Below are 15,981 nucleotides of genomic sequence, written 5' to 3'. Positions count from 1 at the left end.
AAATTTTTATCAGAAGTAAATTGAGCTTAGACACGAATCTACTAAAATTATTTCTACTTTCAAACCTAAGCTCTCTATTAAATAAAAAATTTTATATTTTAAAGCTGATCAGAATTTTCTAGATTCGAATCGAATAATTTGAATTTTTTTAATTATTTATAAATTTTTTTTTATAACGACTTAAAATTTGAATTTTTTTTCCAATAATTCAAATTTTTATCAGAAGTAAATTGAGCTTAGACACGAATCTACTAAAATTATTTCTACTTTCAAAACTAAGCTCTCTATTAAATAAAAAATTTTATATTTTAAAGCTGATCAGAATTTTCTAGATTTGAATCGAATAATTTGAATTTTTTTAATTATTTATAAATTTTTTTTTATAACGACTTAAAATTTGAATTTTTTTTCCAATAATTCAATTTTTTGTCAGAAGTAAATTGAGCTTAGACACGAATCTACTAAAATTATTTCTACTTTCAAAACTAAGCTCTCTATTAAATAAAAAATTTTATATTTTAAAGCTGATCAGAATTTTCTGGATTTGAATGGAATAATTTGAAAAGTTACAAATAATTCAAAAACTTCTGGATCATTCTGAAGTTGACCAATAATTTGAAAAGTTATCAGTAATTAGAAAAAATTCAAATTATAATCAAATCGAATCGAATACAACTATTCGATTTGATTTGATTTGAACCCGATTCACACATCTCTTATTAATACAAAATTTAATCCAATAAATCTCAACTAACATGAGTAAAACCAGAGGTGTCGTTTGAAGACCCGATGTATGAACCAATGGAATTTGGATCCAACGACGAATCCGTCTGCGACAAAAAAAAAATAATTCACCTTTAAATAATTATCCTGACTATTGTACACATAAAAGCTTTTTCGTAGCAGTTTACTCAGTATAAAAGTTTAAATAAAACGATAGAAGCGAGTATAAAAAGTATAAACTAAAATATGAATAATAATAAACAAAAAAAATTGTATGAAAACATCGATCCGCTCAATTTTAATACCTGCGAGTTTTTATTATTATTATTATTCTTTTTTTTTTTCAATAAATTCACATCCCATTCCATTTTCTTTTGCCAGAAAAAAATGAAGCAATGAATGACGATAAAAAAATATAATAATAATAATAATTAAAGGAAAAGAACAAAAATCCAATCTGGGCTCTCCATTGTATCTAAACAATAATTAACTCCGCCCCATTGCTTATAATTATCAACTAAATAAATAATAGATGGTAATTATTTGATATTTATTAAAGGTATTGTTTTAGGGGGGAAACCAGAACTACCTGAGTGGTCCACCCGGACTCCACGAGCTGCTGCACCACTTGAGCCCAGTCCTAACGGCAGGTAAGCAGGTAACAGATAAACAATGCAGCCTTTTAGTAAAAGTGACACAGGTTGCAAGGTATTGTAATCGGAGATAAAAACAAATTTTGAAAATCCAAAAGTGCACGCCTCGAACGCTCATGTTATGTTTTAATTTTAAAAGTTAAATTTCGAATAAAATTGAATCACCCGCATTTTTTTTTATAGAAATCACACTGAAATATACAATTATAATAGTCAAAAAAAAAAAGTTAAGAGAAGGAAAACACACCTAATACACTGTAAAAAAATCACCTGGGTAAGTCCAAGCGGTGTAGGTGTTAAAATTATCGGTGTTAAATTTACCCCCGAAAGCGGTGTGACAATAACGCCGCCACCGGTGTAAATATTCTGTACCGGTGTTAAAATATTTTATTTTGTGAATGTTTTTACTTACTCGATCACTACACAGTTGATAAATGATATTTTTTATTAATTTTCATAAAGAACTGACATTTTTTGTGTTTTATAATCTTTAAAGCTAATACTCCAAGCAGACGCAATTTACCCCGCTTTTACACCGGCATTACTCCGCTTTTACACCTGTTACCCCGCTTTAACACCGGTATTTTTAACACCGGTGTATTATTACTCCTCCTACACCGGTGTAATTTCATTTTTACACCGGGCGGAGTTAAAACGAGTCAATTTTTAACACCGCTCTTTTTACTCTCTAAAACTAAATTAGTGAAAAACCACTAATTACTTGTGAATATTCACTAATCTAAATTGTCCAAAGTATACGACTATGAATTAGTGACTATTCACTTTTTGAATTAGTAAAAAAAACAACATATAGAATTAGTGAAAATTTCACTGATTGAATTAGTCAAAAATGTACTAATTCACTTGTTGACGAGGATTTATTTGGAAAAATATTGTATCGTTGCTAATAATATTGTATCAAAATATTATTATTATTATGATTATTATTTGTAATTGATTATAAAATTTTTTTAGCAACTTGATCGACTAAATTAACAATTAAAATTACTTTCATACGGTAAATATTTATATCATAATTATAACTCATAACCTGAATCTATTGTCAATGATGGTTTTGATTCAGGTTCGGTAAAAAAAGTTGGAGTAAAAATATAAAGCTATTAAAAAATAACAAGATGTATTACTTAGCAACTAAATTAGGTTTTATTTAATTAACTTACTTGAATTAATACTGTTCAGTTGTATTTAAAAATTATCGTAATTAATTTTGCCCTGAATTTGATAATTCAACGATAGAATAAAAAGTCCTTAAGCGAGGCGCCACTAGTAATCATTGTAGAATCCGGGGAATCACTAATGAATTAGTGAATCTAATTCAAAATCACTAATTTTGTAGTGAATTTTAAGATCACTATTTCAATTAGTGAAATTTTCACTTATTTAGTTTTAGAGAGTACAGTGTACCAATTGATATAGTATGTGTTTGTTTACATGTAAGATTGCCGGTTTTAACCGTAATGATTTATTTTTAAAAAAACGAGAAGGCCTACAGTAGTGATTTTCGAAAGGAACCTTCTTTGCTTAATTCTGAAAATAGTGAAAAAAAAATTAAGTACTTTCGTCAAGTCGTTCTCGAAATATCCGTACCACGCCGTTTTTTTGAACCACAGACTAATGGACGTCCACGATAAATTTTTTTTAATGAACTTTTTTTTATATTAATACATATTGGACAAATTAAAAAAAGTATCAGGATTATTCATTAGTGTTTCAGCTTTATATTGATGTGCTCTTCATAATGTGTAAGAGTAATAGAAAAAAAAAAATATATGCACTTTAATGAGTGGAAATCGTGTGACCTTGACAGGTCGGTTATAAAGCACAACCTCTCCGCTTCGCTTCCGAGGCGTGCAATACAAGTAATTATTTAAAAACTACATGATAACGACAGTAACAATAATCTTCCTCTCCTTCGGTTCCTCTTTGACTGATCGTAAATCTCAGACTAGACCTGAAGCCTCTCATATATTATTTATATTAATTACAACAACTGGAGATTTATTTTTAAAAATAAAGTACTCTAGCACTTTAGCGCAATTAGACAATACAATTAGACGGAAAATGTCCGGTCTAGTGTACTCACCACTTCCTGGATTAGCATTTAAACAAAATAAATAAATTACCATTCTGCGGCTTTATATTCTCATACAATTAAACGATTAACGTGGACAGTTTACTCACCACTCCCTTCGATAGCACAAACAAAAGATTATGGAAAAGTTTAGTACTCATATTACTCATATTTCAAATTAATGGGCTGAATATATTTAAAATAATAAATAAAAACTCACCATGTTGAATTGTTCAAAGGTCTGCTGAAGCGCCGCAGCTTGGACCTGAGTCAGGAAATAACTATTTTGATCTAGACTATCGGAGGTGAGACTCGTTGATCCCGGATGACCTGTAGGACTTGGTGGTGCTGAGGGATTATTGCTGTAGCTTAGAGGACTACCCTGTAAGGTAATTAAGTTATTGATTAATTATCAGATGTATTTAAGTTATTACTTATTCATGACCAATCAAGTGGCGGTGAGTTAAGCCGGCTTACCTGAAGGGTTATACCGGGCGACGATTGAGGAGACGGTCGATTTACTGGTTGATTAGTGCGATACGATCCTAAGGAATTTAGTTGGTGGGACTGTGATCCATTCTGTTAATTAGATAATAAATAAAATAATATTAGTATGACAAGTGGGCGCTGTTTAAAATTTAACAAATTTCGTTTTACTTCCAGTTGATAACAATTGCAAGGAATTTTTTTTATCTTTATCTCGGCGATATTGTAACTGCGATGTCTTTTTTTTTAATTAATTGATAAAATTTTACTACGGTAGCAGTTCAAGGTCACTGAATATTTATAAAAAGTGTAGGGTATGTCTGAGAATTCCCTCAATGTAAAATTAATAAATTTTGTTAAATTTCCATGAGAATTATTTTTGAAAATCGTACGAAATTTTTAACAGTACATATATATAATATTCCCGTAGCCAAAGTAGCAGACTCGGCTTTGTGACATCTAAGATATCAGTTTTCATGCCGTTTTTTGACCTATTGATTAGGCACCAAAATGTTGACAAAATGATAAATTTTTGTCATAAAAAAATTGACACAAATGGCGGCAAAAATTAAATTATAAATGAGGTAAGAGACCCAGTACCCGATCACTCATGTATTTGGATGTCTATATTATTAAATTTTACTAAATATAGATATACAAATGTATGGAATGATCGGGTACTAGTTCCCTGATCGGGTACTAGGTCTCTTACCTTAATCTGTTTTTTATTTTTCGTCTAAGGAAAGAGACCCAGTACCCGATCAGGGAACTAGTACCCGATTACTCATGTATTTGTATATCTATATTTCATAAATTTTACTAAATATAGATATACAAATGTGTGGAATGATCGGATACTAGTTCCCTGATCGGGTACTGGATCTCTTTCCTTAAATATCAAAAAAGTCATCAGAGCAACTTTTGAATTGAGATGATTTTTTAAGACGGAAAAAATCACAAATTTCCTATGACTTCTCAGACCAACATCTGTATTTTCTTACTCATACTGTCTTATTTATATAAAAGAACTCGGGTTCGAATCAAAAAAATTTGTTTGGTCCTTTTCAATAAATTTTTTTGACATCTTAAAGTTTTTTCTTTGCTACTTTGGTTACAATTATCCACAATAAAGCTGGTCGTTGATCATCATCAAGTATAAAAAAGTCGACGACGGGATGGTATTAATTATATAGCGTACACTTTACTCCTTGTGTCATTTAATACTCACAGGACTTTGCGGCGGCACAGGACTGTGCGGCTGTTGATAAATATAGTGGTGACCAGGACTGTGAGATGTAGAGGGTGGTTGCTGAGCAGTTTGTTGTCCGTACGAGCGTAAATCCTGTTGCGAATTATTTGTACTATTTTCCAACGTCACGCCATGCTTTAAATTTAAAAATTTATTGTTAGACCACCAACAAATTTATTGCACTTTTTTTAAATCTATTATTAGTCTAATTATTTACGTCCATTGGATTTATGTCGCTCGTGTGTTTTATTTGTATATCCTATTTATTTATATATATATATAAATATATCAAGCACTTACTTCTAGTATTAAGTAACAAAGGATTCAAAATAATAATAACTATTATTTAAATTAATAATAAATGATAGTTAAAAAAAAAAAATTATAATTTAAAAGCAAAATGATAAAAGTTTGAGTCTACTGACCTTCAGTGTATGGAGAAATCTAGAGTTAACAGGCACTGATAAATGGTTCTGCAAAATAATAAAGACAAAGAAACACTACAAAAAAAGGCAAATAAAAAATAATAATTAAATAATAATAATAAATAAGCTGTGAGATGTTGAGCTTTCGTTGGTACTCTTGAATGGGGTTGATGTAAGAATGAGGTAAAAAATATCCTCAGACGAGTGAAAAAATAAATAAATAAAAAAAAATAAGAAGCAAGTGATAATCGACGAGTAACGATAGTAATCTCTTTCATGCAATCAACTTACGACCTTCCCCTCAAACAACAACGGCCTCGAGGATGCCATCGAAACGCGGAAGGCTCTCTCTTGCTTACTCTTTCACTAGTGTAGAGTAATGTAGTATAGGGTGATAACGAGACCAGAAATACTCGTAAGCTCTGCTTGTGTGTTTGTGTTTGTGTGTGTGTGTGTTGAGGCACGCGATGCACTCACGAGACTTGTATATTTATATACATATGTATGTACGTTTTTAGCACACGCAATGTCCATTCGCCGTGGTCTATCACTGCACTCAAGCTACTCATGCAATTAACCTACTATTTTCATGCAAAATAGTAACGTTCTTCCAAAAAAAAAGCTTAATAATTTCGTGCTGGCTTTTTAAATTCGCTGGCAGTAACAGGACTTTTTATATAATTTTTTTTTAATTAAATTAAATTATCTAATGGATGTGAAGGTTAAAGATTTTTCAATAGAGAATGGACCAATGATAAATTTTATATTTAATATCATGTGGGGATCAGCAATTTTATTGTAGGAATTCTATTGATAAAAGGGGCTACGACTAGCAGCGAGCTATAACACTACTAGGGGTGTGCGAATTGAATAATTCAAAAGTTTTCGAATTATCTGTAACTTTTCAAATTACTCGATTTGAATCGAGAGAATTATGATTAGTTTTCAAATATTCAATTTTTATTTAGTAGAGAGCTCAATTTTTTACGTAACCAATAATAAATTTTCGCAGATTCGTATCTGAGCTCAATTTACCTCTGATGAAAATTTGAACTATTGGTAAAAATATCAAAATTTCAAGTCATTTAAAAAAAAATTACGAATGATCCAAAAATTTTAGAATCAAGTCGAACTCCATTAACTCGGAACTTCCCCTTAATCTTGACCCCTACTACGAGCTATGCTCTCCTATCCGATGCTATTCGTTTGTATGCGTCTGCGCATCATCATATAGATGTAAGAGCGCATGCGCCATAGTTTAGTTTTAGAAAGAGAAGGGATATCCGTTAACTCGGAAATTTCAAGAAATTCCCGCTCCTTCGTAGACTAACTGCCCAAGTTAATGGAGTTCGACTGTAATTCGATTCATTCGATACGAATAATTTGTAAGTTCGAACTACTCACACACCCCTAAACACTACTTTTATTTATTTATTTATTTCTTTTTTAAAAAACAAGGATCAAGGATATTTACTTGGGCGCCTGGTGGACTGTGATCCTGTGAAAAGGATAGCCTTCCAGCTTGCACCAAGCTGGTTGGCGACAGGGTTGTAGGACTGCCCGTTTGAGGACTCTGGAATAGTAAAGCATTTGCTTTGTTTTTCTATTTTTTCATTGTGATCTTCATTATAGGGAAGGCATCAGTTGCCTACAATTTTTTTGCTGATTGTATCAAATGCCTACAATATTTTTTCGTACATAATAAATGCATACTGATCAGTTTCTTACTGCTCAGTTGCCTACCAAACTTTATTGCCTACACTGTAAAAAATCACCGGGGTAAGTCCAAGCGGTGTAGGTGTTAAAATTTGCGGTGTTAAATTTACCCCCGAAAGCGGTGTGAAAATAACGCCGCCACCGGTGTAAATATTCTAGACCGGTGTTAAAATAACGCAGCCGCCGGTGTAGATATTCTTTACCGATGTTAAAATATTTTACTTTGTGAATATTTTTACTGACTCGATCACTTTACTTGTTAATAAATGATATTTTTTATTAATTTTCATAAAGAACTGACATTTTTTGTGTTTTATAATCTTTAAAGTTAATACTCCAAGCGGACGCAATTGACCCCGCTTTTACACCGACATTACTCCACTTTTACACCTGTTACCCCGCTTTAACACCGGTATTTTTAACACCGGTGTATTACTCCTCCTACACCGGTGTAATTTCATTTTTACACCGGACGGAGTTAAAACGAGTCTATTTTTAACACCGCTCTTTTTACAGTGTACAGTTCTATTGCCTACAAAAATAAAAAATATGAAGATATAAATGAATATATTTTCAATAATTAACAATGTTAATTAATTTTTAATCTGATAGAAAACTTAATGAAGTTTCCAGTTAAAATTGTGGAAACTACCGTGGTTCTGATATTTTTCAGATCATCTGAGTTTTGTTTTTTTTTTAAATGATCGGTCCTGAACATTCATCATTTCTCATCAACAAGTACTTGATTTTCTTAGCAAATAAATCAGAAGCTTCTCTACATTAATCAGGTATTTCTCTGATGGGTACACAGTTGAATAGCAATCAATTGGACATCATAATATATTTTTTTAGTAGGCAATAGAACAGTCTGCAATAAATTTTGTGTGCAATTAAAATATATATTTTTTATTTTTGTAGGCAATAAAAGTTTGGTAGGCAACTGAGCAGTAAGAAACTGAGCAGTATGCATTTATTATGTAAGAAAAAATATTGTAGGCATTTGATACAATCGGCAAAAAAATTTTAGGCAACTGATGCCTTCCCCTTCATTATAACATAAAATAATAATAAATAATTTATTAAAATTCAATAAATTGCTTTGACTGATTCATAGATTTTTACAGTTTAAATAAATTTCTAAAGAGAGAGAAAGAATTTTTTATTGAATTTATAAATAAGTAATTTTTTTTTTAAATAAATTCAAGATTGTAAAAGCTCTGTGTAAACAGGAAAATTTTATATTGATAAATCTTTGTAGTTTTAAATCTTTGAATCCTTTTTACAAACAAACAAAAAGAATATAAATTGCCTGAGGAATATTTTCAATGTATTTACTCTCTTCTTTCTTTCTTTCTCCTTCTGTTTTATTTTTTTATTTAAACTTTTCTTTTCTTTGTCCAGTTTAATCTCCTGCAAAAGCGTTTTAGTTTTTTTAAAATTTAAAATTCATTGTGCAGTCACAGTATATAATAAAAAAAATTAATTAATTAATTAATAATGACAATTATTATTATAAATAAGTAAATAAAGACAGAGAAATCGAAAAAAAACCGATTGAATCATACCTTTAAAAAGTTTACAGTAGTCATCGTAAGCGGGAGCATTTAACGCTCGACAATAGACAGTATTTATGATAATTAATTATTTTAAAAAAGTTTTAATTAATAATAAAGAGGCAAATGTATAAATTTTGCTTGTGTAATTAAGTTTAATTTTAATTTTATCTTTTAAAATACAACTATTTCAGTGAGTGTGTGTAGCAGACATCAGACGAATTTCAAATTGTAAATAAATAGAGTAAATAATTGATAAAATCAAATTTTTAAAAAATGCGCATTTAAAAAATTTGAAAATTCATACGTGCATTTTTTAAAAATTATTTACTCTATTTATTTATAATTTTAAATTTGTCTGATGTTTACTACATTCACACTCGTCTATTTAATTGTATTTTAAAAATGATACTGAAGTTAGCCGACGTCTAATAATTTTTTAATTTTCTTAGAAGCGATTAATTATAAAAAAAAAAATATTTCAAAAAATTGCGCCTAAAACTTTTTTAATTTTCGGTACATTCGTATTTTTTTTGTAATAGATTTGATTTAAAAAATAAAACCGAAAATTATTAATTGTCTACTAACTCCAGGATCATATTTTCTACATAAATAATATATATTTTTTTTTTACAACTGTATGTACTTACATTACTGTACTGTGTACTACTCGAGTGATCCTCGTGGTCCAACGGCGTATGAAGAGGCGACGGAAAGTGAACATTACTAAGATCTGGTAGAGATCCTGTATTATTACCAATAGGCGTTTGTGGTCCTGGTGGTTGTGAACTCGGATATATACTAAAATAAAAAATATATAAATATACCATCATATTACAAATAACATTACTCTCTGCAACACGAACTTTGGCTTATATTAATTACTCCGCTGAGTTCAAAATAATTATAAACCGTATTACTCAATATAACAATTATAGTTTAGTAATTAAAAACTATTTAAATCAATCAAAAGTTACTTCAAGTCTTGGTAATTAATCGTTAATAAATAATTAAGAAATAACTCCAAATTTTAACATATAATTTATGTAAAACTACACAGAAAAAAAGAATTTCTTGGCGCAAGAAATATTTTGTATTATGAATTGAAGACAAAAATTTTTCTTGGCTCAAGAATTTTTTTCTCGCCTAAAAAATTTTTTTCTTGTTCCAAGAAAGTTTTATCTTACCCCAAGAAATGTTTTGTTTTCACTTTATAATACAAAAAATTTCTTGGTTCGAGTCAAAATTTTCTTAGAACAAGAAAAAATTTTTTGCGCCAAGAAATCCTTTTTTTCTGCGTATCCCCATTTTAACACTTATTAATTTATTTGAAATATTTTTTTTTTAAATGAGCTTTAAATAAAACTTCAATTACTTTAATCTTTTAATTATAACGCGATATAAATTTTAATACATCACAAATATATTTATTATCTCACGTATAATATATATACATATATATAAAAACGTGGGAAAGTGTAAGCTAGTTATCTTTAAGGAATCTGGTTTTCAAACTTAAGGTTTCACGTGTGTAAATAAACGTCGCTTGATTGTTATCCAGTATCGATTGTAATTTTTATATATGTAATAAATTATGTATAGTGATAATGTGAATTTAAGTGCCTGTTGGTAAAGATAGATGAATAAGAGATGATATAAATAAATAATTTATACGCAACTCGGCACAATAAGACAGCAGACAGCTGTATTAATAATATAACAATAATAATAATAAAATAATATATGTATGTATATATATGATATTCACGTACCGATGACACACTCTTAATGTATCTCTACCAGTCCCCGGTGTATTACAATTAAACTGCATCTAAGCTTTTGAGCTTGAGGATAATTTTATTCGCGAATCATTTACCGAATACGGTTATCAGACTTGCCACGGAAATAATAATTATCTACATACATAATCCGTATATACACAATTGCTGTAGCATTCGCGACTATTTGATTACACACGCGAGACTTGAATGTTGGACATGAGCCCGATAGTACTCTGACTACATATACATGTATTTTACTATATATACAATTGTACAAATATATATATTTAATCTACATATAGCCTACAGTCTAAATTTAAAATAAAATATATTTTAATAACGAGTTTGTTAACTCACTGGATGCCTGGCACTCTCGGCATCTCGCAGGAAGATCTTGGTCTCTCAATAAACCCATGATGTCCATCTCTGTTGTCATTCGTCGTATTGCCCATTCCATGTTGATCTGTAATAATAATTAAATAAATAAATTATACAGTTATATACTTTTGTAAAGTACCCCCAGATGTCGGAGAGACAGTCTGACCCGGGTCAAAAATAAAACTTGATTTAGACTTGGTTTACCAAGTCGAAATTTGGAGCCGTTTTTCACAAGATAAACTCGACTTTTTTACGGAGGTATGAAATATATTAAGTTTTCGTGTTGGTTTAGACTTAACTGGCTTACTTAGTCACGATTTAAGACGAAAAAGTTGAAATCAAGTCGAAATTGACTTGGTGTAGACTTATTCGACTTAAATTATAAGTCGAAAAAGTCAGAACTAAAGTTAAATAATTTTTATATAGGGGAAGGGGGGGGTGGGCAAAATGGGATACTTAACGAAAAATTTAGTTTTTAGGGACATAAATATCGTAAATTGGCTTCATTTTGATTCTATTTGAAATAAATATAACGAATTTTAGACTGCCATAAGAAAAAAAATTTTTATTTTCTGCGGGCAAAATGGGATACCCCAAAAAAAAAGTAATTTTTTTTTTTTTTTTTTTTTTTTCAAGTGAATAAAATTGATGTATTAATGTCTTTCTAAATTGCTGTAAGTAATAAAATTTACTCTCAACATATTTTTAAAGAAGTTTTTCCTTGTTATTTCTTTTCAAAATTTGAAATTGGCGCCAATATTATACTTTTAGCAAAAAATATAAAAATGTTTTTTTTTTAGCTTTTAATAGTGTAAAATGATACTAGATGTCATTTTTGACCATTTTCGAAAGTTTTTCGAGAAAAAAAAATTTTGACGAAATTTTGAGGGTATCCCATTTTGCCGGCCTTTTCCGTTTTGCCCCCCCCCCTCCCCTTCCCCTATTAAGGCGAAAGTAAGGCGAATAAGTTTAAACTAAGATGAAAAAAGTTCAAAAAGTTGAAAAAAATTAAATTTAAGTCGAAAAAGTCGAGATCTTATCAAAAAATCGTCGGCAAATCGATAACTTCAAAAGAAAATAAGGCGATGCAAGCCTGAATCAAGTTTTATTTTTTACCCGGGGACATCCGAGGGTCGGAAATAATAAATAAATAAAATATAAAACACCGACATGTATCGCTACCTCGTCGATGAGGAATCGTCGAGTTAGATTGGCAAGCTTCGTTGGCACTCTGGTGCAGCGCTGAATCGGAATTTGTTCTTCGCCAGGTGTCAGGTGGTGGCGATAAATATGTACCACTGTACGGCGAGGTGTCGTACCTTTTTTCCATGGGTCGTGATCTCATGGGACCTACTCCCAGACTCCTACCACGTTCTGTGCCACGATACATCATGGGATTGTGCTGCATCTCCTCCAAGTTATTCAGCGCAGTCTAAAAAAAATCAAAATTTTGTTAAACCAAATAATCGTCTGTTTATTTTTCTGAGCTACAAAAGATAATTTTATTTATTGATAGTGAGGAAGATAAAGTCGGAAATACTTTAGAGGCAATCGTTGATTATGTCAATGGAATTCAGTCGTCTCGTGACTGTCTTAGACATTTATCGGAGGTCGTACAGAGTTTACGTCCCATCAGAGTCGTATTAAATTGGCTGCTACGGCATACTGCAGTTTAATCGGGGGTCTGGGTGTGGTATGACGGAATTTAATGCTGGCATTAAATCTTCCTTGTCGGAAATACTTTTCTCAAATTAATACTTTTAATTAAAATATAAATAATATCCAAGTACTCGAGTCTTAAATTACAGATTTAAGTTTCTCTCAGTGTAATCTCAGCTCTTATTTTATTTTTTATTTTTCCTCTTTAATTTTATTACTTGTAACCTACTCTACATCTTCATACATATATCTATACTTTTTTATAAATATCTCTTGAAATTTAAAGGGATCATTGATTATTTCAACTGCTGATGATTATTTAACGAGAAGAATACTGAAATAAAAGGGCTTAGCCGGGTAAATTTACTATGTTTAATCTATAATTTTAGCCCCAAGGTATCGTAAATATCGACCACAATTATACATCGATTAAAGTTTGTTATACAACATGTAATACATTGTTACAACTAAGCTTATCACTTTTAAGCTTGACACATTGTATTGTTATTATTATTATCATTATTATCGAAATTTCGAATTTGTTGTTACAATGAAATACGCTCGGGAATAATAAACATGACCATTAGGGTGGGCCGAAAATACGCTTTTTTTTAATTTTCATTATTAATACCAAAAATATTTTTCTTTGTACAAAAAAAAAATTTTTCGGAAAACAAAAAAAATTTCAGGTCGATATCTTATCACAGTAAAAAATATTGTGTATTTGTGTCGAAAACGGTTTGTGTTAAAAATTGTAGTGTGTTAAACTAACACAAAGTTTGTGTCACTTTTTGTAACATAAAAAATGTGTTATACACTCTTTATTAACACATTTTGTGTGTTACTGTGGAATTCTTTGCCCCCTCTTGTGGCGATATTTCAACACAATATTTTTTAACTGTGTAGGCTCGCCAAATCCCGTTAAAGTTAGAAGTTGTTTACAAATTTTTTTCCAACTTATTTTGATCGGAAATTTAATTCTCTACATAATAGGTCCGATAATAAAATTACGTAAAGTTGATAGTTACTGAGATAATTGCAATTTTGTTCTAAAAAATATAATTTTTCAAGATATTATCACTTTTTCAGGGTAAAATATGAATTTTATCATATAAATTTCATGGAAAATCAAATTTCTTACAAAATTGGTCTTCTGGTAAAAACTTGAAATTTATAGTTATTCAGAAACTGGCAGTTTTATGTTTAGATAGTCACATTTCTCGTTATTTGGTGGTTTTCACCACGAATTGCTATTATCTTTGTAACTATCAACTTTGAATAAATTTTTATTAGGTCTGTTTTGTAGAAAATTGAATTTCCTACGAAATTTCTATGATAAAATTTTTTTTTACCCTGAAAAAGTAATAATATCTTGAAAAATTTCATTTTTTAGAGCGAAATTGCAATTATCTGAGTAACCATCAACTTTACGTAATTTTATTATTGGACCTTTTTTGTAGAGAATTAAATTTCCGATCAAAATGTGTTGGAAAAAAAATTTTAAACTTCTAACTTTAGCGGGATTTGGCGAGCCTAAGATATCGACCTAAAATTTTTTTTTATTTCCGAAAAATTTTTTTTTTGTACGAGGAAAAATATTTTTGGTATTAATAATGAAAATTAAAAAAAAGCGGATTTTCGGCCCACCCTAATGACCATGTGTGACTATGCTAAATAAAAATGAAATACATAAATAATAAAAATAATAACAATGGTAATTCAATAGCCAGAAATATTTTTTGCATTTCCGTTTGCGATTTGTGTATATACGAATAATTAATAATTGTTAATGCGTCCTCACGCTCTACTCTATCGTGTGTCATGTCGTTTAGTTGTTTTATATTGTATGAATCCAACGACAGCACGAGTGGACTCCAAGGTTCAAGGAAAACTTGTTTAGTTTGTTAATAAGCTGTACGATCAAATACAAATGTTCCGTAAACTCTTAATTCTGTATCTTATATTTACATTGTTCTATACGTTATTTTTATTATACATCTCCTTCCGCTTACCGGTATATCTAATTATTATTGCATAACTTTTGTTGCTGTTACTTTAAATAATTATCACTCTATTTCAAATAATAATATCGTATCTGGGAATGTTAAAAAAATTTTTATCAGTAATTATGTAAAGTATTTATTCTTTATCAGTAAACAGAAAAAAAAAATTTCTTGGTGCGAAAAATTTTTACTCGCACCAAAAAAATTTTTTTTGTGTACAGTCGACTACCCGTTATAAGCCTGTGTTTATTTAATATCATTTTGAACGTCATATTAATATTTTGTTACATACGTCAGTATCCCGATTTCCCTGATGCTTATAGCGCTAAAATAAATACTTATCTTTTTACACTAATAATAATTTTAATGGAAAAAATTATACTGATAACGGGATTGATTACAGTATTAATAAAAATAATTATTTTATTTATCAACTTAATGCTCAATAAAACTTTTCAATTGTAACAGAAGCTTTTAATGTAAGTCATGATTACAATTATTAATAATAAATTATATTTTAATTAATAATGATTAAATTATCCGCGAAACACGGATAGTAAATTTTCATCAATAATTTGTCTATTTTTTCCTATTTTTAGTTTATAATTTTGACAATTTTAACGGAGGCTTATAACGGGTTCTCTAGTACGAAACTCCTTAGAGTGATTAAGTGGGGGAAGTTTTTGGACTCAGTAACTCCCGATTGAGGGGAAGAGGCTTATGAAGGGTCGACTGTATAAAAAATATTTAATTTATCAGCAGAAACATTTATAATTAATAAAAAAGTTTTAAATTTCCTGAAGCTTTCAGTTATCGGTAATTAATTTCACCAAGAAAGTAACTTTCGAAAATAATAAAAAAAATGAATTTGAAATTTGAAAATTACCCTGTAAATAAACTATAAGTACATAAATAAACATAAAAATTTCCAGTTGCCCATGTGCCTCGGGACATGTTAGAATGAAACTGGCACGGGTGAATGGCGAGGCACGCGCGAAAGTTGTCGAGGTCGGGAACTGATCGACGGTCGTTTTTCCCTTTTCCTCTCAGCAGCCATATTCACATTGCCCCCACGGCATACATAACTACAGCTATACTACTGGCATAGCTCAAACTACTCCCTTCACCCTCTACTCGACTCCTTGGACGATTTCGTTACGCCCACGCGACGACAGCGTCGCGACGCTCGGGGTCTGTCACCGACCCGCTTCCGCGAATTCTCGACATCAGAGAGCGGAGCCCATTCAAGACTCGCAGTCTCCT

The 15,981-nt window shown here is 30.2% G+C and overlaps 1 protein-coding gene across 7 annotated transcripts in view; it reads right to left on the bottom strand.

Moving 5' to 3' along the window:
* The window catches only part of LOC130666745 (CREB-regulated transcription coactivator 1-like), a 41,756-nt gene that overhangs the window by 6,044 nt on the left and 19,731 nt on the right, over positions 1-15,981 (bottom strand). For 2 of the 7 annotated variants that reach the window (XM_057467990.1, XM_057467996.1), the window contains 9 exons: positions 12,227-12,488; positions 11,036-11,141; positions 9,548-9,698; positions 7,103-7,201; positions 5,629-5,676; positions 5,183-5,338; positions 3,946-4,047; positions 3,689-3,850; positions 756-830 (listed from right to left, as the gene is read on the bottom strand). In XM_057467990.1, coding sequence (XP_057323973.1) covers positions 756-830; positions 3,689-3,850; positions 3,946-4,047; positions 5,183-5,338; positions 5,629-5,676; positions 7,103-7,201; positions 9,548-9,698; positions 11,036-11,141; positions 12,227-12,488 — 1,161 coding nt within the window. The remainder of the gene's footprint in view (positions 1-755; positions 831-3,688; positions 3,851-3,945; positions 4,048-5,182; positions 5,339-5,628; positions 5,677-7,102; positions 7,202-9,547; positions 9,699-11,035; positions 11,142-12,226; positions 12,489-15,981) is intronic. The other 5 variants (XM_057467991.1, XM_057467993.1, XM_057467992.1 and 2 more) reach the window with 5 other exon arrangements.

The sequence above is a fragment of the Microplitis mediator genome, chromosome 4 (assembly GCF_029852145.1).
Source record: "Microplitis mediator isolate UGA2020A chromosome 4, iyMicMedi2.1, whole genome shotgun sequence".
NCBI lineage: Eukaryota > Metazoa > Arthropoda > Insecta > Hymenoptera > Braconidae > Microplitis > Microplitis mediator.
This window is presented reverse-complemented; position numbering and strand designations above follow the sequence as displayed.